This window comes from Cyclopterus lumpus, chromosome 6, assembly GCF_009769545.1.
Source record: "Cyclopterus lumpus isolate fCycLum1 chromosome 6, fCycLum1.pri, whole genome shotgun sequence".
NCBI lineage: Eukaryota > Metazoa > Chordata > Actinopteri > Perciformes > Cyclopteridae > Cyclopterus > Cyclopterus lumpus.
The window spans coordinates 1,509,315-1,530,908 of record NC_046971.1 but is presented as its reverse complement, the minus strand read 5'-3'; the positions used below and the strand labels follow the sequence as shown (position 1 = coordinate 1,530,908).

The 21,594-nt window shown below is 45.5% G+C and overlaps 1 protein-coding gene across 2 annotated transcripts; it reads left to right on the top strand.

The window, feature by feature from the left end:
- Nucleotides 1-500: 500 nt before the first annotated feature.
- On the top strand, nt 501-21,269 carry dus2 (dihydrouridine synthase 2). 2 transcript variants are annotated; one of them, XM_034535845.1, is made up of 16 exons: nt 501-586; nt 958-1,188; nt 1,802-1,847; nt 2,684-2,775; nt 2,849-2,892; nt 4,411-4,471; nt 4,546-4,593; nt 5,055-5,120; nt 12,548-12,618; nt 12,899-12,985; nt 13,080-13,248; nt 13,403-13,524; nt 17,623-17,763; nt 18,769-18,856; nt 20,076-20,149; nt 20,406-21,269. In XM_034535845.1, the coding sequence occupies exons 2-16, from the start codon at nt 1,069-1,071 to the stop codon at nt 20,629-20,631; spliced, it is 1,455 nt and encodes a 484-aa protein (XP_034391736.1). In that variant the 5' UTR covers nt 501-586; nt 958-1,068; the 3' UTR covers nt 20,632-21,269. The 2 variants fall into 2 exon arrangements, with proteins under 2 accessions (XP_034391736.1, XP_034391737.1); XM_034535846.1 differs by having other exon boundaries at nt 20,352-20,465.
- The last annotated feature ends 325 nt before the right edge of the window (nt 21,270-21,594 follow it).

Sequence of the window (21,594 nt, the reverse complement as noted above, 5' to 3'; positions counted from 1 at the left end):
GTGTAGTATAGTATAGTGTAGCATAGCATAGCGTCGTATAGTATAGTATAGTGTAGCATAGCATAGCGTAGTATAGTATAGTGTAGTGTAGCATAGCATAGCGTAGTATAGTATAGTATAGTATAGTGTAGCATAGCATAGCGTCGTATAGTATAGTGTAGCATAGCATAGCATAGCATAGCATAGTGTAGTATAGTATAGTGTAGCATAGCATAGCGTCGTATAGTATAGTATAGTGTAGCATAGCCTAGCGTACTACTATCTCATAATTATGACTTTCTATTTCCTATTTATGACTTTTTATCTTATAATTATGACTTTCTATCTCCTATTTATGACTTTTTATCTTATAATTATGACTTTCTATCGCATAATTATAATAATAATAATTATGACCATGTGGATATTTATATTATCACAGAATAAATGGTCTTCCACTCTTCCTCGTGTTTTTATTACGCACGTCGCGGATCTACAGCGTCATGGTGACGTCAGAGTCCAAACAGGAAGTCCGGACAGCACGCTTCTTTCTTCTTCCCCCCACGTTCCGGCTGCTGCCGTCAGGATCACACACACCTCGATGCCGGTGAGTCCATTGAACGCATCGTCCAGATAAACGTGGATATGAACAGAAGCTTGTTAACACGAGTCCATTGAACGCATCGTCCAGATAAACGTGGATATGAACAGAAGCTTGTTATTACTTATTAACAGTAGCCACGTTCACACACCTCTCAGTTTAAAGGTCTCGTGCTCGGGGGGGTTGATAACGGACCTGGCAACCTGTAAATATGATCAGAGTATTGATCGGCATAACTTCTATGTCAATAACATGAATTAAGGATTAATTAATCCAGCAACTGCTCGATATGAAAGTTAATGTCACATTCGCTGCGTTGTGATTTAGCCTTATTGAATATTAGTGAACAATTCACGTGTGACGTCATTGTTCTGCAGCGGTCAGCTGTTCGATGTGCTGCACTGTGGCCGGAACCGAACCCGCAGCAGAGGAAGTGGATTTCTGATCGCAGTTCGGCGTGAACCGGAAGTGCGTCTCCTCCGTGCGTGATGGCCTCAGGCGGGCTGAGCTTCAGGAACATCACCGCCCTGGCCCCCATGGTCCGGGTGGGCACTCTGCCCATGAGGCTGCTGGCTCTGGACTACGGAGCCGATGTGGTTTACTGTGAGGTGAGGATGCTCTGAGGGGGTCTGCGGTCTATGGGGGGGTCTGATGGCTCTGGACTACGGAGCCGATGTGGTTTACTGTAAGGTGAGGATGCTCTGGGGGGGTCTGATGGCTCTGGGGGGGTCTGCTGGCTCTGGACTACGGAGCCGATGTGGTTTACTGTGAGGTGAGGATGCTCTGGGGGGGTCTGATGGCTCTGGGGGGGTCTGATGGCTCTGGAAGGACCCACAAAGATCCCACAGCTGACCCCAAACCTTCATGAAACAAAGAGTTAGTGCCTCTTAAATAATGAGTTACTAAGTTATTATTCTTAGATAGAAACTAACTAATTATTTAGATACTGAGTCATAATATTTGTCATTATATTTACATACTAAGTCATCATATTTAGATACTATGTCATTGTTTTTAGATCGAAACTAAGTCATATTCATATTCTTTAAGAATAATAACAAAGTAAATCTAAGTCATAATTCTGAAATACTAATTTATTTTGAAAGGGTTTCTCATATTTCTGATAAACTAACTCATTATTTTGAGACGGTTTGTCATCATACTGACTCTTTAGTGTCAGAAGTTTCAGATTTAATAATCTTTTAATTCTTTCTGTTTCAGGAGTTGATCGACATCAAAATGGCCAAATGTCAGAGAGTCGTGAACGGTGAGTACATTAAAAATGTTACTCAAATTAATTCATTTATATGCACCCCTTCATACAAAGTGCTACAATAAATAACCTTTTACAAGAATAAAAGTTATAATAACATGTCACTAATAAAAGTGTATTGAATTAAATATGTTAAAAACAATGATTACATCTTTAAATTAAGGTTATAAGATGACAACAAATTAAAGAGTTAGGGACCGTTTTCTAAGTATTAGCATTAAAATATAATTAAAGTACCAAAAGTAAATGTACTCTCTGCTAGTTATGCAGAATGCCCCCTTCTGTAGAATAATACACATTGTATTATTGTATTATAATTATTAATAATAATAATATTATTGATGTATTAATGTTGCAGCTGGTAAAAGTGGAGCTCATTTTAATGACTTCATAAACTGCTGGTAGTTATCTATATTTATACATCATCAATTATTAGTTGATTGTATTATTATTATTAGTATTATTATACTCAATCTGCAAAGTAACTAAAGCTGTAAAAAAAACTGCCGCTATTATCAGATTTTCATCTTTCCAACGGTCATTGAACACATCATGTGACGAACGCTTCCGCCAGAAAACACAATCAAAATCAAGAATTAAAATTGTATATTTTCTGCTACATGTTGAAAAAATGTCACCCCAAAATAAATTAAACAAATCCTGTGAAAAAAAATAAAATCCTGCCCGACGAGGAAGCCACGATCGACTAGCCTGAGACCGACCGTAGACCTTTTTGTAATGTATTTTTATTCCACGTATGTTTTTCCTGTTCTTTTGAATGCTTTCTGGCCGCAGAGATTACAATGTGATTAAAACTGTGCGTGTCCCAGAGGTTCTGGACACGGTGGACTTCGTGGCCCCGGACGAGCGCGTGATGTTCAGGACCTGCGAGCGGGAGAAGGACCGCGTCGTGTTCCAGATGGTGAGGCGGAGGAACCTCCAGGGGGGGTGGGGCGTCGGTGTGGACTCAGACGTGACTCTACTTCTTCTTCTAGGGAACCGCAGACCCGGACCGAGCGCTGATCGTGGCCAAGCTTGTGTGAGTTCTTTAAGCTGTGTTTTTAGTTCAGGGTCAAAGCTCCAGATCCAACGAGTTGGAAACGTGCCAACGATGAAGAGATGCAACCGTCTTTCTAACGATGAAGAGATGCAACCGTCTTTCTAACGATGAAGAGATGCAACCGTCTTTCTAACGATGAAGAGATGCAACCGTCTTTCTAACGATGAAGAGATACAACCGTCTTTCTAACGATGAAGAGATACAACCGTCTTTCTAACGATGAAGAGATACAACCGTCTTTCTAACGATGAAGAGATACAACCGTCTTTCTAACGATGAAGAGATGCAACCGTCTTTCTAACGATGAAGAGATGCAACCGTCTTTCTAACGATGAAGAGATACAACCGTCTTTCTAACGATGAAGAGATACAACCGTCTTTCTAACGATGAAGAGATGCAACCGTCTTTCTAACGATGAAGAGATGCAACCGTCTTTCTAACGATGAAGAGATGCAACCGTCTTTCTAACGATAAAGAGATGCAACCGTCTTTCTAACGATGAAGAGATACAACCGTCTTTCTAACGATGAAGAGATGCAACCGTCTTTCTAACGATAAAGAGATGCAACCGTCTTTCTAACGATGAAGAGATGCAACCGTCTTTCTAACGATGAAGAGATGCAACCGTCTTTCTAACGATGAAGAGATACAACCGTCTTTCTAACGATGAAGAGATGCAACCGTCTTTCTAACGATGAAGAGATACAACCGTCTTTCTAACGATGAAGAGATGCAACCGTCTTTCTAACGATGAAGAGATACAACCGTCTTTCTAACGATGAAGAGATGCAACCGTCTTTCTAACGATGAAGAGATACAACCGTCTTTCTAACGATGAAGAGATGCAACCGTCTTTCTAACGATGAAGAGATGCAACCGTCTTTCTAACGATGAAGAGATGCAACCGTCTTTCTAACGATGAAGAGATACAACCGTCTTTCTAACGATGAAGAGATACAACCGTCTTTCTAACGATGAAGAGATACAACCGTCTTTCTAACGATGAAGAGATGCAACCGTCTTTCTAACGATGAAGAGATATTTAACACACTAAACACATACATCTTTAACATCTTTAACACACTAAAACATACATATTTAACATCTTTAACACACTAAAAACATACATCTTTAACATCTTTAACACACTAAAACATACATCTTTAACATCTTTAACACACTAAAAACATACATATTTAACATCTTTAACACACTAAAAACATACATCTTTAACATCTTTAACACACTAAAAACGACCAAAGTGGCGTTTTAAAAAGGCCGCTTTCTAAATGGAGGCGGGCTCACTCCACATGTTGCATCACTTTAAGCCAATCGGGGCAGAGCGGGCGTCACCGAATAATACCGGCTCCAGCACAGTTACTGCCCCGGTTTAGAGGTCGCCGTCGTGGGGCCGCGGGAGTCTCGGTTCTCTGTTCTCGGTTCTCTATGTAATGAATGATCTGTTTTCCCATGATGCATTGCTGAACCTGGCGTAGGGAGCAGGATGTGGCTGCTGTCGATGTGAACATGGGCTGTCCCAAAGAATACTCCACTAAGGTGAGTTTCCCCTCTGGCTGACCTTTGACCTCTGGCTGACCTTTGACCTCTGGCTGACCTTTGACCTCTTGCAGGGCGGGATGGGAGCTGCTCTTCTATCGGATCCTGACAAGATCGTGGCGGTGAGTGCGTCTGTTTTTTTAAATTTATATTTCACTCAACATTAATTTTTTTTTTTAAGTATTATCTTTCACATATATTAAGAATATTTTTTGATAATTTTTCGAAATGTTTCCTTTTTTATTTCTTAAACATTTCACTAATCATTTTCAGATTTTTGTTGGAATTTATATAAAAATGTCTCACTCACATATCTTTTTTATATATATTTATAAACATTTTCAACTAAACATTTTTCACATATTTAAAAAAAAAAATGATTTTTACATTTTATTTCTTATACATTTCACAAAAAATCTTTCACATATTTGTTGGATATTGTTCACACATTTTTCACATTTTTTTCTTTTTTTTAAATTACAAATATTAAATGTTTTCAGAGATTTCCACTCTTTTGTTTCCCATGAACAAAGTCTGACCTGATTGATTATTGATTATTGATTATTGGCTGCTTCCTCTGCAGATCCTCCAGAAGCTGGTCTCAGGAGTCTCCATCCCCGTCACGTGTAAAATACGAATCCTGCCGTCGGTAAGATGTCAACTCATCTTCATCTTCATCAGTTTGGGATTGTTTGGGGCTTCTGGTTCAGTGGATCAGATCAAGTTATGAATCAGCTGCTCGATGTTGTTCTTTCCTTCAATAATAACTGTTTTCGGTTTTATTGTGAAAATCTGAAAAAGGAAGTTGTTCCTGTTTAAATCTGAGCTTCCAGTTTCTTTGACCAATCATTTCTTCTTAATCAGCTGTAACTGGTCCTGTAACCGGTTTACTGTCCTGTAACTGGTCCTGTAACTGGTTTACTGTCCTGTAACTGGTCCTGTAACTGGTTTCCTGTCCTGTAACTGGTCTTGTAACTGGTTTACTGTCCTGTAACTGGTCTTGTAACTGGTTTACTGTCCTGTAACTGGTCCTGTAACTGGTTTCCTGTCCTGTAACTGGTCTTGTAACTGGTTTACTGTCCTGTAACTGGTTCCCTGTCCTCTAACTGGTCCTGTAACTGGTTCCCTGTCCTGTAACTGGTCCTGTAACTGGTTTACTGTCCTGTAACTGGTCTTGTAACTGGTTTACTGTCCTGTAACTGGTCCTGTAACTGGTTTACTGTCCTGTAACTGGTCTTGTAACTGGTTTACTGTCCTGTAACTGGTCTTGTAACTGGTTTACTGTCCTGTAACTGGTCCTGTAACTGGTTTCCTGTCCTGTAACTGGTCCTGTAACTGGTTTACTGTCCTGTAACTGGTTCCCTGTCCTCTAACTGGTCCTGTAACTGGTTCCCTGTCCTGTAACTGGTGTCCTGTAACTGGTTCCCTGTCCTCTAACTGGTCTTGTAACTGGTTCCCTGACCTGTAACTGGTTCCCTGTCCTCTAACTGGTCTTGTAACTGGTTCCCTGTCCTGTAACTGGTTCCCTGTCCTCTAACTGGTCTTGTAACTGGTTCCCTGTCCTGTAACTGGTGTCCTGTAACTGGTTCCCTGTCCTGTAACTGGTTCCCTGTCTTGTAACTGGTCTTGTAACTGGTTCCCTCTCCTGTAACTGGTCCTGTAACTGGTTCCCTGTCCTGTAACTGGTCTTGTAACTGGTTTACTGTCCTGTAACTGGTCCTGTAACTGGTTTCCTGTCCTGTAACTGGTCTTGTAACTGGTTTACTGTCATTGTAACTGGTCCTGTAACTGGTTCCCTGTCCTCTAACTGGTCTTGTAACTGGTTCCCTGTCCTGTAACTGGTGTCCTGTAACTGGTTGCCTTTCCTCTAACTGGTCTTGTAACGTGTTCCCTGTCCTGTAACTGGTTCCCTGTCCTGTAACTGGTTTCCTGTCCTGTAACTGGTTACCTGTCCTCTAACTGGTCCTGTAACTGGTTCCCTGTCCTGTAACTGGTTCCCTGTCCTGTAACTGGTTTCCTGTCCTGTAACTTGTCCTGTAACTGGTTCCCTGTCCTGTAACTGGTCTTGTAACTGGTTCCCTGTCCTCTAACTGGTCCTGTAACTGGTTCCCTGTCCTGTAACTGGTGTCCTGTAACTGGTTTCCTGTCCTGTAACTGGTCCTGTAACTGGTTCCCTGTAACTGGTTTCCTGTCCTGTAACTGGTTCCCTGTCCTCTAACTGGTCTTGTAACTGGTTCCCTGTCCTGTAACTGGTGTCCTGTAACTGGTTTCCTGTCCTGTAACTGGTTCCCTGTCCTCTAACTGGTCTTGTAACTGGTTCCCTGTCCTGTAACTGGTGTCCTGTAACTGGTTCCCTGTCTTGTAACTGGTCTTGTAACTGGTTCCCTCTCCTGTAACTGGTCTTGTAACTGGTTCCCTGTCCTGTAACTGGTTTCCTGTCCTGTAACTGGTTCCCTGTCCTGTAACTGGTCTTGTAACTGGTTTCCTGTCCTGTAACTGGTTTCCTGTCCTGTAACTGGTCCTGTAACTGGTCTTGTAACTGGTTCCCTGTCCTGTAACTGGTCTTGTAACTGGTTTCCTGTCCTGTAACTGGTTTCCTGTCCTGTAACTGGTTATGTGTCCTGTAACTGGTTTCCTGTCCTGTAACTGGTTCCCTGTCCTGTAACTGGTCCTGTAACTGGTTCCCTGTCCTGTAACTGGTTCCCTGTCCTGTAACTGGTTATGTGTCCTGTAACTGGTTCCCTCTCCTGTAACTGGTTCCCTCTCCTGTAACTGGTCCTGTAACTGGTTCCCTGTCCTGTAACTGTCCTGTAACTGGTTCCCTGTCCTGTAACTGGTTCCCTGTCCTGTAACTGTCCTGTAACTGGTTCCCTGTCCTGTAACTGGTCTTGTAACTGGTTCCCTGTCCTGTAACTGGTTTCCTGTCCTGTAACTGGTTCCCTCTCCTGTAACTGGTCCTGTAACTGGTTCCCTGTCCTGTAACTGTCCTGTAACTGGTTCCCTGTCCTGTAACTGGTTCCCTGTCCTGTAACTGGTTTCCTGTCCTGTAACTGGTTCCCTGTCCTGTAACTGGTTCCCTGTCCTGTAACTGGTTCCCTGTCCTGTAACTGGTCTTGTAACTGGTTCCCTCTCCTGTAACTGGTTCCCTGTCCTGCAACTGGTTTCCTGTCCTGTAACTGGTTCCCTCTCCTGTAACTGGTTCCCTGTCCTGTAACTGGTTTCCTGTCCTGTAACTGGTTTCCTGTCCTGTAACTGGTTCCCTGTCCTGTAACTGGTCTTGTAACTGGTTCCCTGTCCTGTAACTGGTCCTGTAACTGGTTTCCTGTCCTGTAACTGGTTCCCTGTCCTGTAACTGGTTCCCTGTCCTGTAACTGTCCTGTAACTGGTTCCCTGTCCTGTAACTGGTCCTGTAACTGGTTTCCTGTCCTGTAACTGGTTCCCTGTCCTGTAACTGGTTCCCTCTCCTGTAACTGGTCCTGTAACTGGTTCCCTGTCCTGTAACTGTCCTGTAACTGGTTCCCTGTCCTGTAACTGGTTCCCTGTCCTTTAACTGGTCCTGTAACTGGTTTCCTGTCCTGTAACTGGTTCCCTGTCCTGTAACTGGTTCCCTCTCCTGTAACTGGTCCTGTAACTGGTTCCTTGTCTTGTAACTGTCCTGTAACTGGTTCCCTGTCCTGTAACTGGTCCTGTAACTGGTCCTGTAACTGGTCCTGTAACTGGTTCCCTGTCCTGTAACTGGTTTCCTGTCCTGTAACTGGTTCCCTGTCCTGTAACTGGTTCCCTGTCCTGTAACTGGTTCCCTGTCCTGTAACTGGTTCCCTGTCCTGTAACTGGTCCTGTAACTGGTTTACTGTCCTGTAACTGGTTCCTTGTCCTGTAACTGGTTCCCTGTCCTGTAACTGGTCCTGTAACTGGTTTACTGTCCTGTAACTGGTTCCTTGTCCTGTAACTGGTTCCCTGTCCTGTAACTGGTCTTGTAACTGGTTTACTGTCCTGTAACTGGTCCTGTAACTGGTTTACTGTCCTGTAACTGGTCTTGTAACTGGTTTACTGTCCTGTAACTGGTCCTGTAACTGGTTTACTGTCCTGTAACTGGTCTTGTAACTGGTTTACTGTCCTGTAACTGGTCTTGTAACTGGTTTACTGTCCTGTAACTGGTCCTGTAACTGGTTTCCTGTCCTGTAACTGGTCCTGTAACTGGTTTACTGTCCTGTAACTGGTTCCCTGTCCTCTAACTGGTCCTGTAACTGGTTCCCTGTCCTGTAACTGGTCCTGTAACTGGTTCCCTGTCCTGTAACTGGTGTCCTGTAACTGGTTCCCTGTCCTCTAACTGGTCTTGTAACTGGTTCCCTGACCTGTAACTGGTTCCCTGTCCTCTAACTGGTCTTGTAACTGGTTCCCTGTCCTGTAACTGGTTCCCTGTCCTCTAACTGGTCTTGTAACTGGTTCCCTGTCCTGTAACTGGTGTCCTGTAACTGGTTCCCTGTCCTGTAACTGGTTCCCTGTCTTGTAACTGGTCTTGTAACTGGTTCCCTCTCCTGTAACTGGTCCTGTAACTGGTTCCCTGTCCTGTAACTGGTCTTGTAACTGGTTTACTGTCCTGTAACTGGTCCTGTAACTGGTTTCCTGTCCTGTAACTGGTCTTGTAACTGGTTTACTGTCCTGTAACTGGTCCTGTAACTGGTTCCCTGTCCTCTAACTGGTCTTGTAACTGGTTCCCTGTCCTGTAACTGGTGTCCTGTAACTGGTTGCCTTTCCTCTAACTGGTCTTGTAACGTGTTCCCTGTCCTGTAACTGGTTCCCTGTCCTGTAACTGGTTTCCTGTCCTGTAACTGGTTACCTGTCCTCTAACTGGTCCTGTAACTGGTTCCCTGTCCTGTAACTGGTTCCCTGTCCTGTAACTGGTTTCCTGTCCTGTAACTTGTCCTGTAACTGGTTCCCTGTCCTGTAACTGGTCTTGTAACTGGTTCCCTGTCCTCTAACTGGTCCTGTAACTGGTTCCCTGTCCTGTAACTGGTGTCCTGTAACTGGTTCTGTAACTGGTTCCCTGTAACTGGTTTCCTGTCCTGTAACTGGTTCCCTGTCCTCTAACTGGTCTTGTAACTGGTTCCCTGTCCTGTAACTGGTGTCCTGTAACTGGTTTCCTGTCCTGTAACTGGTTCCCTGTCCTCTAACTGGTCTTGTAACTGGTTCCCTGTCCTGTAACTGGTGTCCTGTAACTGGTTCCCTGTCTTGTAACTGGTCTTGTAACTGGTTCCCTCTCCTGTAACTGGTCTTGTAACTGGTTCCCTGTCCTGTAACTGGTTTCCTGTCCTGTAACTGGTTTCCTGTCCTGTAACTGGTTCCCTGTCCTGTAACTGGTCTTGTAACTGGTTTCCTGTCCTGTAACTGGTTTCCTGTCCTGTAACTGGTCCTGTAACTGGTCTTGTAACTGGTTCCCTGTCCTGTAACTGGTCTTGTAACTGGTTTCCTGTCCTGTAACTGGTTTCCTGTCCTGTAACTGGTTATGTGTCCTGTAACTGGTTTCCTGTCCTGTAACTGGTTCCCTGTCCTGTAACTGGTCCTGTAACTGGTTCCCTGTCCTGTAACTGGTTCCCTGTCCTGTAACTGGTTATGTGTCCTGTAACTGGTTCCCTCTCCTGTAACTGGTCCTGTAACTGGTTCCCTGTCCTGTAACTGTCCTGTAACTGGTTCCCTGTCCTGTAACTGGTTCCCTGTCCTGTAACTGTCCTGTAACTGGTTCCCTGTCCTGTAACTGGTCTTGTAACTGGTTCCCTGTCCTGTAACTGGTTTCCTGTCCTGTAACTGGTTCCCTCTCCTGTAACTGGTCCTGTAACTGGTTCCCTGTCCTGTAACTGTCCTGTAACTGGTTCCCTGTCCTGTAACTGGTTCCCTGTCCTGTAACTGGTTCCCTGTCCTGTAACTGGTTCCCTGTCCTGTAACTGGTTCCCTGTCCTGTAACTGGTCTTGTAACTGGTTCCCTCTCCTGTAACTGGTTCCCTGTCCTGCAACTGGTTTCCTGTCCTGTAACTGGTTCCCTCTCCTGTAACTGGTTCCCTGTCCTGTAACTGGTTTCCTGTCCTGTAACTGGTTTCCTGTCCTGTAACTGGTTCCCTGTCCTGTAACTGGTCTTGTAACTGGTTCCCTGTCCTGTAACTGGTCCTGTAACTGGTTTCCTGTCCTGTAACTGGTTCCCTGTCCTGTAACTGGTTCCCTGTCCTGTAACTGTCCTGTAACTGGTTCCCTGTCCTGTAACTGGTCCTGTAACTGGTTTCCTGTCCTGTAACTGGTTCCCTGTCCTGTAACTGGTTCCCTCTCCTGTAACTGGTCCTGTAACTGGTTCCCTGTCCTGTAACTGTCCTGTAACTGGTTCCCTGTCCTGTAACTGGTTCCCTGTCCTTTAACTGGTCCTGTAACTGGTTTCCTGTCCTGTAACTGGTTCCCTGTCCTGTAACTGGTTCCCTCTCCTGTAACTGGTCCTGTAACTGGTTCCTTGTCTTGTAACTGTCCTGTAACTGGTTCCCTGTCCTGTAACTGGTCCTGTAACTGGTCCTGTAACTGGTCCTGTAACTGGTTCCCTGTCCTGTAACTGGTTTCCTGTCCTGTAACTGGTTCCCTGTCCTGTAACTGGTTCCCTGTCCTGTAACTGGTTCCCTGTCCTGTAACTGGTTCCCTGTCCTGTAACTGGTCCTGTAACTGGTTTACTGTCCTGTAACTGGTTCCTTGTCCTGTAACTGGTTCCCTGTCCTGTAACTGGTTTACTGTCCTGTAACTGGTTCCTTGTCCTGTAACTGGTTCCCTGTCCTGTAACTGGTCCTGTAACTGGTTCCCTCTCCTGTAACTGGTCCTGTAACTGGTCCTGTAACTGTCCTGTAACTGGTCCTGTAACTGTCCTGTAACTGGTTCCCTGTCCTGTAACTGGTCCTGTAACTGGTTCCCTGTCCTGTAACTGGTCCTGTAACTGGTTTCCTGTCCTGTAACTGGTTCCCTGTCCTGTAACTGGTCCTGTAACTGGTTCCCTCTCCTGTAACTGGTCCTGTAACTGTCCTGTAACTGGTCCTGTAACTGGTTCCCTGTCCTGTAACTGGTTCCCTGTCCTGTAACTGGTCCTGTAACTGGTTCCCTGTCCTGTATCTGGTTTCCTGTCCTGTAACTGGTTCCCTGTCCTGTAACTGGTTTGTTCCCTGTCCTGTAACTGGTTCCCTGTCCTGTAACTGGTGTCCTGTAACTGGTTTCCTGTCCTGTAACTGGTTCCCTGTCCTGTAACTGGTTCCCTGTCCTGTAACTGGTTTGTTCCCTGTCCTGTAACTGGTTCCCTGTCCTGTAACTGGTGTCCTGTAACTGGTTCCCTGTCCTGTAACTGGTTCCCTGTCCTGTAACTGGTTCCCTGTCCTGTAACTGGTTCCCTGTCCTGTAACTGGTGTCCTGTAACTGGTTTGTTCCCTGTCCTGTAACTGGTTCCCTGTCCTGTAACTGGTGTCCTGTAACTGGTTCCCTGTCCTGTAACTGGTTCCCTGTCCTGTAACTGGTTTCCTGTCCTGTAACTGGTTCCCTGTCCTGTAACTGGTGTCCTGTAACTGGTTTCCTGTCCTGTAACTGGTTCCCTGTCCTGTAACTGGTTCCCTGTCCTGTAACTGGTTTGTTCCCTGTCCTGTAACTGGTTCCCTGTCCTGTAACTGGTGTCCTGTAACTGGTTTCCTGTCCTGTAACTGGTTCCCTGTCCTGTAACTGGTTTGTTCCCTGTCCTGTAACTGGTTCCCTGTCCTGTAACTGGTGTCCTGTAACTGGTTTCCTGTCCTGTAACTGGTTTCCTGTCCTGTAACTGGTTCCCTGTCCTGTAACTGGTTTGTTCCCTGTCCTGTAACTGGTTCCCTGTCCTGTAACTGGTGTCCTGTAACTGGTTTGTTCCCTGTCCTGTAACTGGTTCCCTGTCCTGTAACTGGTGTCCTGTAACTGGTTTGTTCCCTGTCCTGTAACTGGTTCCCTGTCCTGTAACTGGTTCCCTGTCCTGTAACTGGTGTCCTGTAACTGGTTTCCTGTCCTGTAACTGGTTCCCTGTCCTGTAACTGGTTCCAGTTGGAGGAGACGGTCAGTTTGGTCCGGAGGATTGAGAAGACGGGCGTCGCTGCCGTCGCGGTTCACGGAAGGTAAACAATGTGAAATATTACTTTAATATTTTAAACTTTGTTTATATTTGGTATTTTTTCATATCCACGTTTTGATATATATTTTAAATTATTAGTTTAACATCTTTATAATAATAATAATGTTATGTATTTGTGTAGCACTTTTAGAGGCACTCACGGACACTTTACATGGTAAAAAGAATATAAATATAAATGTGTATTTGTCCAGTGGCTTCGTACATACGTGATAGTTATTGATTGTATGACGATGTGTTCACTGACCGCTTGATGTGACGTTCAGGTTGAAGGAGGAGCGTCCTCGCCACCCGCTACACCTGGACCACATCCAGGCCGCCGCTCGGGCGGTTTCCATCCCCGTCATCGCCAAGTAAGAAAAAATACATTTATTTAAGCTACATTACGTTGAATGAGTGATGATGCTGCAGTATAAAGTACTACATGCAGTACCCTGATCTCTCCAGCGGGGGCTCTCTGGATCTGGTGAAGACGAACAGCGACATCGAGGCGTTCCGGAGGGCGAGCGGCGCCTCGTCGGTGATGTTGGCTCGAGCCGCCATGTGGAACGCATCGGTGTTCATGGAGGGGGGGCCACTTCCTCTGGAGGCCGTCATGGAGGACTACCTCAAACACGTGAGGCCGGACCCCCCACTGGGGGGGCGCTGATTATTCATAACATTTCATAAAACCTATAACACAATAACTCCTCTTAATGTGAGTGGTGAAGTTTCATGTGATATCTATGAGGTCATGTTTTGACCCTATAACACAATAACTGGTTTCCTAGGCGATCCGGTACAACAACCACGCCTTCAACACCAAGTACTGCCTGTGCCAGATGCTGAGGGACAAGGTGGAGTCTCCTCTGGGGAAGCAGCTGCAGGCGGCCCAGACCACCCAGGAGATCAGGTACGGTGTCCTGGTCTACTGTTGTCCTGGTCCACTGGTGTCCTGGTCTACTGTTGTCCTGGTCTACTGTTGTCCTGGTCTACTGTTGTCCTGGTCCACTGGTGTCCTGGTCTACTGGTGTCCTGGTCTACTGGTGTCCTGGTCTACTGTTGTCCTGGTCCACTGGTGTCCTGGTCCACTGGTGTCCTGGTCCACTGGTGTCCTGGTCTACTGTTGTCCTGGTCCACTGGTGTCCTGGTCTACTGTTGTCCTGGTCTACTGTTGTCCTGGTCTACTGTTGTCCTGGTCCACTGGTGTCCTGGTCCACTGGTGTCCTGGTCTACTGGTGTCCTGGTCTACTGTTGTCCTGGTCTACTGTTGTCCTGGTCTACTGTTGTCCTGGTCCACTGGTGTCCTGGTCTACTGGTGTCCTGGTCTACTGTTGTCCTGGTCCACTGGTGTCCTGGTCCACTGGTGTCCTGGTCCACTGGTGTCCTGGTCTACTGGTGTCCTGGTCCACTGGTGTCCTGGTCCACTGGTGTCCTGGTCCACTGGTGTCCTGGTCTACTGTTGTCCTGGTCCACTGGTGTCCTGGTCTACTGGTGTCCTGGTCTACTGGTGTCCTGGTCTACTGGTGTCCTGGTCTACTGTTGTCCTGGTCCACTGGTGTCCTGGTCTACTGGTGTCCTGGTCTACTGGTGTCCTGGTCTACTGGTGTCCTGGTCTACTGGTGTCCTGGTCTACTGGTGTTCTGGTCTACTGTTGTCCTGGTCCACTGGTGTCCTGGTGTCCTGGTCTACTGGTGTCCTGGTCTACTGGTGTCCTGGTCTACTGGTGTCCTGGTCTACTGGTGTTCTGGTCCACTGGTCCACTGGTCCACTGGTATACTGGTGTCCTGGTCCACTGGTCTACTGTTGTCCTGGTCCACTGGTGTCCTGGTCTACTGGTGTTCTGGTCCACTGGTGTCCTGGTCTACTGGTGTCCTGGTCTACTGTTGTCCTGGTCCACTGGTGTCCTGGTCCACTGGTGTCCTGGTCCACTGGTGTCCTGGTCTACTGGTGTCCTGGTCTACTGGTGTCCTGGTCCACTGGTGTCCTGGTCTACTGTTGTCCTGGTCCACTGGTGTCCTGGTCTACTGGTGTCCTGGTCTACTGGTGTCCTGGTCTACTGTTGTCCTGGTCCACTGTTGTCCTGGTCCACTGTTGTCCTGGTCCACTGGTGTCCTGGTCCACTGGTGTCCCGGTCCACTGGTGTCCCGGTCCACTGGTGTCCAGGTCTACTGTTGTCCTGGTCCACTGGTGTCCTGGTCTACTGGTGTCCTGGTCTACTGGTGTCCTGGTCTACTGGTGTTCTGGTCCACTGGTGTTCTGGTCCACTGGTGTCCTGGTCCACTGGTGTCCTGGTCCACTGGTGTCCTGGTCTACTGGTGTCCTGGTCTACTGGTGTCCTGGTCTACTGGTGTTCTGGTCCACTGGTCCACTGGTATACTGGTGTCCTGGTCCACTGGTCTACTGTTGTCCTGGTCCACTGGTGTCCTGGTCTACTGGTGTTCTGGTCCACTGGTGTCCTGGTCTACTGTTGTCCTGGTCTACTGGTGTCCTGGTCCACTGGTGTCCTGGTCCACTGGTGTCCTGGTCCACTGGTGTCCTGGTCTACTGGTGTCCTGGTCCACTGGTGTCCTGGTCTACTGGTGTCCTGGTCCACTGGTGTCCTGGTCCACTGGTGTCCTGGTCTACTGTTGTCCTGGTCTACTGGTGTCCTGGTCTACTGGTGTCCTGGTCTACTGTTGTCCTGGTCCACTGTTGTCCTGGTCCACTGGTGTCCTGGTCCACTGGTGTCCTGGTCCACTGGTGTCCAGGTCTACTGTTGTCCTGGTCCACTGGTGTCCTGGTCTACTGGTGTCCTGGTCTACTGGTGTTCTGGTCCACTGGTGTTCTGGTCCACTGGTGTCCTGGTCTACTGGTGTCCTGGTCTACTGGTGTCCTGGTCTACTGGTGTCCTGGTCTACTGTTGTCCTGGTCCACTGGTGTCCTGGTCTACTGGTGTCCTGGTCCACTGGTGTCCTGGTCCACTGGTGTCCTGGTCTACTGGTGTCCTGGTCTACTGGTGTCCTGGTCTACTGTTGTCCTGGTCCACTGGTGTCCTGGTCTACTGGTGTCCTGGTCCACTGGTGTCCTGGTCCACTGGTGTCCTGGTCTACTGGTGTTCTGGTCCACTGGTGTCCTGGTCTACTGTTGTCCTGGTCTACTGGTGTCCTGGTCTACTGGTGTTCTGGTCCACTGGTCTACTGGTGTCCTGGTCCACTGGTGTCCTGGTGTCCTGGTCTACTGGTGTCCTGGTCTACTGGTGTTCTGGTCTACTGGTGTCCTGGTCTACTGGTGTCCTGGTCTACTGGTGTCCTGGTCTACTGTTGTCCTGGTCCACTGGTGTCCTGGTCCACTGGTGTCCTGGTCCACTGGTGTCCTGGTCTACTGGTGTCCTGGTCTACTGGTGTCCTGGTCCACTGGTCCACTGGTCTACTGGTGTCCTGGTCTACTGGTCCACTGGTCCACTGGTCTACTGGTGTCCTGGTCCACTGGTCCAGAAGACTTGTATGTCCACGGGTGGCAGGTCGCTGACTCTCTCTGTCTGTGTCTGTGTGTGTGTCTGTGTGTGTGTGTGTGTGTGTGTGTGTGTGTCTGTGTGTGTGTGTGTGTGTCTGTCTGTGTGTGTCTGTGTGTGTGTCTGTGTGTGTCTGTCTGTGTCTGTGTGTGTGTGTGTGTTTGTGTGTGTCTGTGTGTGTGTGTTTGTGTGTGTGTGTCTGTGTCTGTATGTCTGTGTGTGTGTGTGTGTGTCTGTCTGTGTGTGTGTGTTTGTGTGTGTCTGTGTGTGTGTGTGTGTGTGTGTGTGTGTCTGTGTGTGTGTCTGTCTGTTTGTGTGTGTGTGTCTGTATGTCTGTGTGTGTGTGTGTGTGTCTGTGTGTGTCTGTGTGTCTGTGTCTGTGTGTGTGTCTGTCTGTGTCTGTATGTGTGTGTGTCTGTCTGTGTCTGTATGTGTGTGTGTCTGTCTGTGTCTGTATGTGTGTGTGTGTCTGTGTCTGTGTGTGTGTTTGTGTGTGTCTGTGTGTGTCTGTCTGTGTGTGTCTGTGTGTGTGTCTGTCTGTGTGTGTCTGTGTGTGTGTTTGTGTGTGTCTGTGTGTGTCTGTCTGTGTGTGTCTGTGTGTGTGTCTGTCTGTGTGTGTCTGTGTGTGTGTCTGTCTGTGTCTGTATGTGTGTGTGTGTGTCTGTGTGTGTCTGTGTCTGTGTGTGTGTCTGTGTGTGTGTCTGTGTGTGTGTGTCTGTATGTGTGTGTGTGTCTGTGTGTGTCTGTGTCTGTGTGTGTGTGTGTGTGTGTGTGTGTGTCTGTGTGTGTGTGTTTGTGTGTGTGTGTCTGTGTCTGTATGTCTGTGTGTGTGTGTGTGTCTGTCTGTCTGTGTGTGTGTGTTTGTGTGTGTCTGTGTGTGTGTGTGTGTGTGTGTGTGTGTGTCTGTGTGTGTCTGTGTGTGTGTCTGTCTGTTTGTGTGTGTGTGTCTGTATGTCTGTGTGTGTGTGTGTGTGTCTGTGTGTGTCTGTGTGTCTGTGTCTGTGTGTGTGTCTGTCTGTGTCTGTATGTGTGTGTGTCTGTCTGTGTCTGTATGTGTGTGTGTCTGTCTGTGTCTGTATGTGTGTGTGTGTCTGTGTCTGTGTGTGTGTTTGTGTGTGTCTGTGTGTGTCTGTCTGTGTGTGTCTGTGTGTGTGTCTGTCTGTGTGTGTCTGTGTGTGTGTTTGTGTATGTGTGTGTGTGTCTGTGTGTGTCTGTGTCTGTGTGTGTGTGTGTGTCTGTGTGTGTCTGTGTGTGTGTCTGTCTGTGTCTGTATGTGTGTGTGTGTGTCTGTGTGTGTCTGTGTGTGTGTCTGTGTGTGTGTCTGTGTGTGTGTGTCTGTATGTGTGTGTGTGTCTGTGTGTGTCTGTGTCTGTGTGTGTCTGTGTCTGTGTGTGTGTCTGTGTGTGTGTGTCTGTATGTGTGTGTGTGTGTGTGTGTGTCTCTGTGTCTGTGTGTGTGTGTGTGTGTGTGTGTGTGTGTGTGTGTGTGTGTGTGTGTGTGTGTGTCTGTGTGTTGCAGTGAGGCCTTCGGCCTGCAGGAGTTCTACCAGCAGATCCAGGACCAGCTGCAGGTCAAGAGGAACTCCCTGCAGAGCTGCAGCCAGCTGGAGGAGCCGCTGGTGGAGGGAGACGTCACCATGATGGCCGTCAGGTTTGAGCGGTGAGGGACTCATTATTATTATTATTATTATTAATATTTATATACCAGTTGTCTTTGAATTCTTCTCTGTGTATGTATATACACATGTGTGTGTGTGTGTGTATATATATATATTTATATTTATGTATTTATGTGTGTGTATATATTTAATGTGTATATATTTAATATGTATATATTTAATATGTATATATTTAATATGTATATGTGTATATATTTAATATGTATATATTTAATATGTATATGTGTATATATTTAATATGTATATATTTAATATGTATATGTGTATATATTTAATATGTATATATTTAATATGTATATATTTAATATGTATATGTGTATATATTTAATATGTATATATTTAATATGTATATGTGTATATATGTATATATTTAATATGTATATGTGTATATATTTAATATGTATGTGTATATATTTAATATGTATATATGTATATATTTAATATCTATATATGTATATATTTAATATGTATATATAATATGTATATATTTAATATGTATATATGTATATATTTAATATGTATATGTGTATATATTTAATATGTATATATGTATATATTTAATATGGATATATTTAATATGTATATATTTAATATGTATATGTGTATATATTTAATATGTATATATTTAATATGTATATATTTAATATGTATATGTGTATATATTTAATATGTATATATTTAATATGTATATATTTAATATGTATATGTGTATATATGTATATATTTAATATGTATATGTGTATATATGTATATATTTAATATGTATATGTGTATATATTTAATATGTATATATGTTTATATTTAATATGGATATATTTAATATGTATATATTTAATATGTATATGTGTATATATTTAATATGTATATATTTAATATGTATATGTGTATATATTTAATATGTATATATTTAATATGTATATATTTAATATGTATATATTTAATATGTATATGTGTATATATTTAATATGTGTATATATATATTCCAGGAGGGAGTATCCGCCTCACATCACTCCAAAGATGTTCCTCCTGGAGTGGAGCCGCAAGGAGAAGCTGGAGCAGCCGCTCTATGAGATGGTAAGAGGGCTCTGCTAGACCTGTAGACCAGATGGGGGGGGGTCACTGGGTCACTGGGTCACTGGGTCACTGGGTTACTGGGTGAGGGTTACTGGGTTACTGGGTCACTGGGTTACTGGGTCACTGGGTTACTGGGTTACTGGGTTACTGGGTGAGGGTTACTGGGTTACTGGGTCACTGGGTTACTGGGTCACTGGGTTACTGGGTCACTGGGTTACTGGGTCACTGGGTTACTGGGTTACTGGGTTACTGGGTTACTGGGTGAGGGTTACTGGGTTACTGGGTTACTGGGTTACTGGGTTACTGGGTGAGGGTTACTGGGTTACTGGGTTACTGGGTTACTGGGTTACTGGGTTACTGGGTTACTGGGTTACTCGGTGAGGGTTACTGGGTTACTGGGTGAGGGTTACTGGGTTACTGGGTGAGGGTTACTGGGTTACTGGGTTACTGGGTTACTGGGTTACTCGGTGAGGGTTACTGGGTTACTGGGTGAGGGTTACTGGGTTACTGGGTGAGGGTTACTGGGTTACTGGGTGAGGGTTACTGGGTTACTGGGTGAGGGTTACTGGGTTACTGGGTGAGGGTTACTGGGTTACTGGGTTACTCGGTGAGGGTTACTGGGTTACTGGGTGAGGGTTACTGGGTTACTGGGTGAGGGTTACTGGGTTACTGGGTGAGGGTTACTGGGTTACTGGGTGAGGGTTACTGGGTTACTGGGTGAGGGTTACTGGGTTACTCGGTGAGGGTTACTGGGTTACTGGGTGAGGGTTACTGGGTTACTGGGTGAGGGTTACTGGGTTACTGGGTGAGGGTTACTGGGTTACTGGGTGAGGGTTACTGGGTTACTGGGTTACTGGGTGAGAGTGATCGCCAAGTAGGAATCAACCCTTTTCGTATCAATAAACACTAATGAAATACTATTTTAAATATGAAAACGTATTATAAATAAATACGTACAATACGTCAGTTTAACAGTTTTGTGCAGAAATGTATAATGTATAATGTTTAAATCTGATATATTCAGCACATGATATATATATATATATATATATATATATATATATATATATATATATATAGTATTGTTATAGAACTGTGACTATGTGAAGACGACTAAAGAGAATATTTCTCAGATTAAAGTCACAATGTAGTAAAAGTTACGTTTCTGTTTTTATTGATTGACAAAGTCAATAAGTTTCTTTTTCTTCCTTTTTTTCAGGTTCAGCGTTCTGAAGATCGATCGTTTCAATCTACGGTTACAGTGGAGAGCAAGAAGTACAGGTCGACACTGTGGTGAGCACTCACCCTCACACGTGCACTCTCACCCTCACTCACTCTCACTCTCACTCACCCTCTCACTCACTCTCACCCACTCTCCCTCACTCTCACCCACTCATCCTCTCACTCTCTCTCTCCCTCACCCTCTCCCTCACTCTCACCCACTCACTCTCTCTCCCTCTCTCACCCTCTCACTCTCTCTCTCACCCTCACGTAGAGAAACACCTGTGTGTATTGAGGTTCATTGACGAAGGCGTTGGTGTATCTTCAGGGAGAAGTCTAAGAAGTTTGCCGAGCAGGCGGCCGCCGTGGTGTGCCTGAGGGTCTTGGGGGTCCCGGAGGGTCGCATCGGGGAGGAGGACTCCGGCCTGGTCTGCAAGAGGAAGCTGAACGGCACCGCCGAGGAAGAGGGGAGCAAGAAGCGCCACGTGTTCGAGACCCAACAGGAAGCGGACAGCGCGGCGAGCGGCGACTCGACGAAGAGTCAGAAACTTTGAGACGAGAACTGGAGGAACCGACGGAGGAACCGATGGAGGAACCGACGGAGGAACCGACGGAGGAACCGACGGAGGACCGACCGAGGACCGACCGAGGAACCGACCGAGGACCGACCGAGGAACCGACCGAGGAAGTTCTCCTCTTTTGGTTCTCTGATCAAAAAGCTTCTAGGTTCATTTTTGACATTTGTAATAATCCTCGAAATTCAGTTTAGATTAATTTGCTCTCAAAAAGAGGGCGGGGCTACAAGGTGATTGACAGGTTTCTGTGGTGTGATCATCCCACCTTACAGAGTGGAGCAATGACACACACACACACACACACACACACACACACTTTCTTCCGGGGCGGAGGGAGCAACGTCTTTATTGTTCATCTTTTTATTTTAATAGAACCCATGTTTGTTTTTGACCTGGTACCTGAAGAGGTTCAGGTGTACGTGGTCAGTAGGGGGAGGAGCTGAAGCTAAGGGGGCGGAGCCGAAGCTTCATATTCAGGATTCATCGTTTATTAATTTTAACCTCGGTGCCTTACGAAGCTTTTTAAATCCCAATGTTGGAAACTTAAAACCGTCGTTTTCTTCTTTTCTGCAGATGTTTCATGTTCATTTATTATTAAAACACACGAAAGAGACAAACTGTTGTATTTAGTGTTTGTTTATTTATTTACAGTAGTGGAATGTGACTGTTACTTTACATATTTATATTTATATATATATATATATATATATATATATAATTTTATTTAATTTCTCTATCTGTATATCTTTTGGTTATGAATAAAATAAGAGTTTATACAGCTGAAACAATTAGTTGTTGTTTTATGTAATGTGTAATAATGATGTTGATATATCAGTGATAATGTTGAGGGTTTCTGGGTAATTGTGGCGCCTTTTCAGTATTTTAAATTAATTGATTAATGTAGAATCAGATTAATTCATAATAAAATGTAGAATTAGTTAA

Bases quoted from the DNA above. Each gene is read 5' to 3' on its own strand.
- dus2 (XM_034535845.1), top strand. From the start codon at position 1,069: ATGGCCTCAGGCGGGCTGAGCTTCAGGAACATCACCGCCCTGGCCCCC. The intron at 1,848-2,683 runs GTGAGTACATTA...TGCGTGTCCCAG, and splicing joins ATGTCAGAGAGTCGTGAACG to AGGTTCTGGACACGGTGGAC. The intron at 4,594-5,054 runs GTGAGTGCGTCT...CTTCCTCTGCAG, and splicing joins ATCCTGACAAGATCGTGGCG to ATCCTCCAGAAGCTGGTCTC.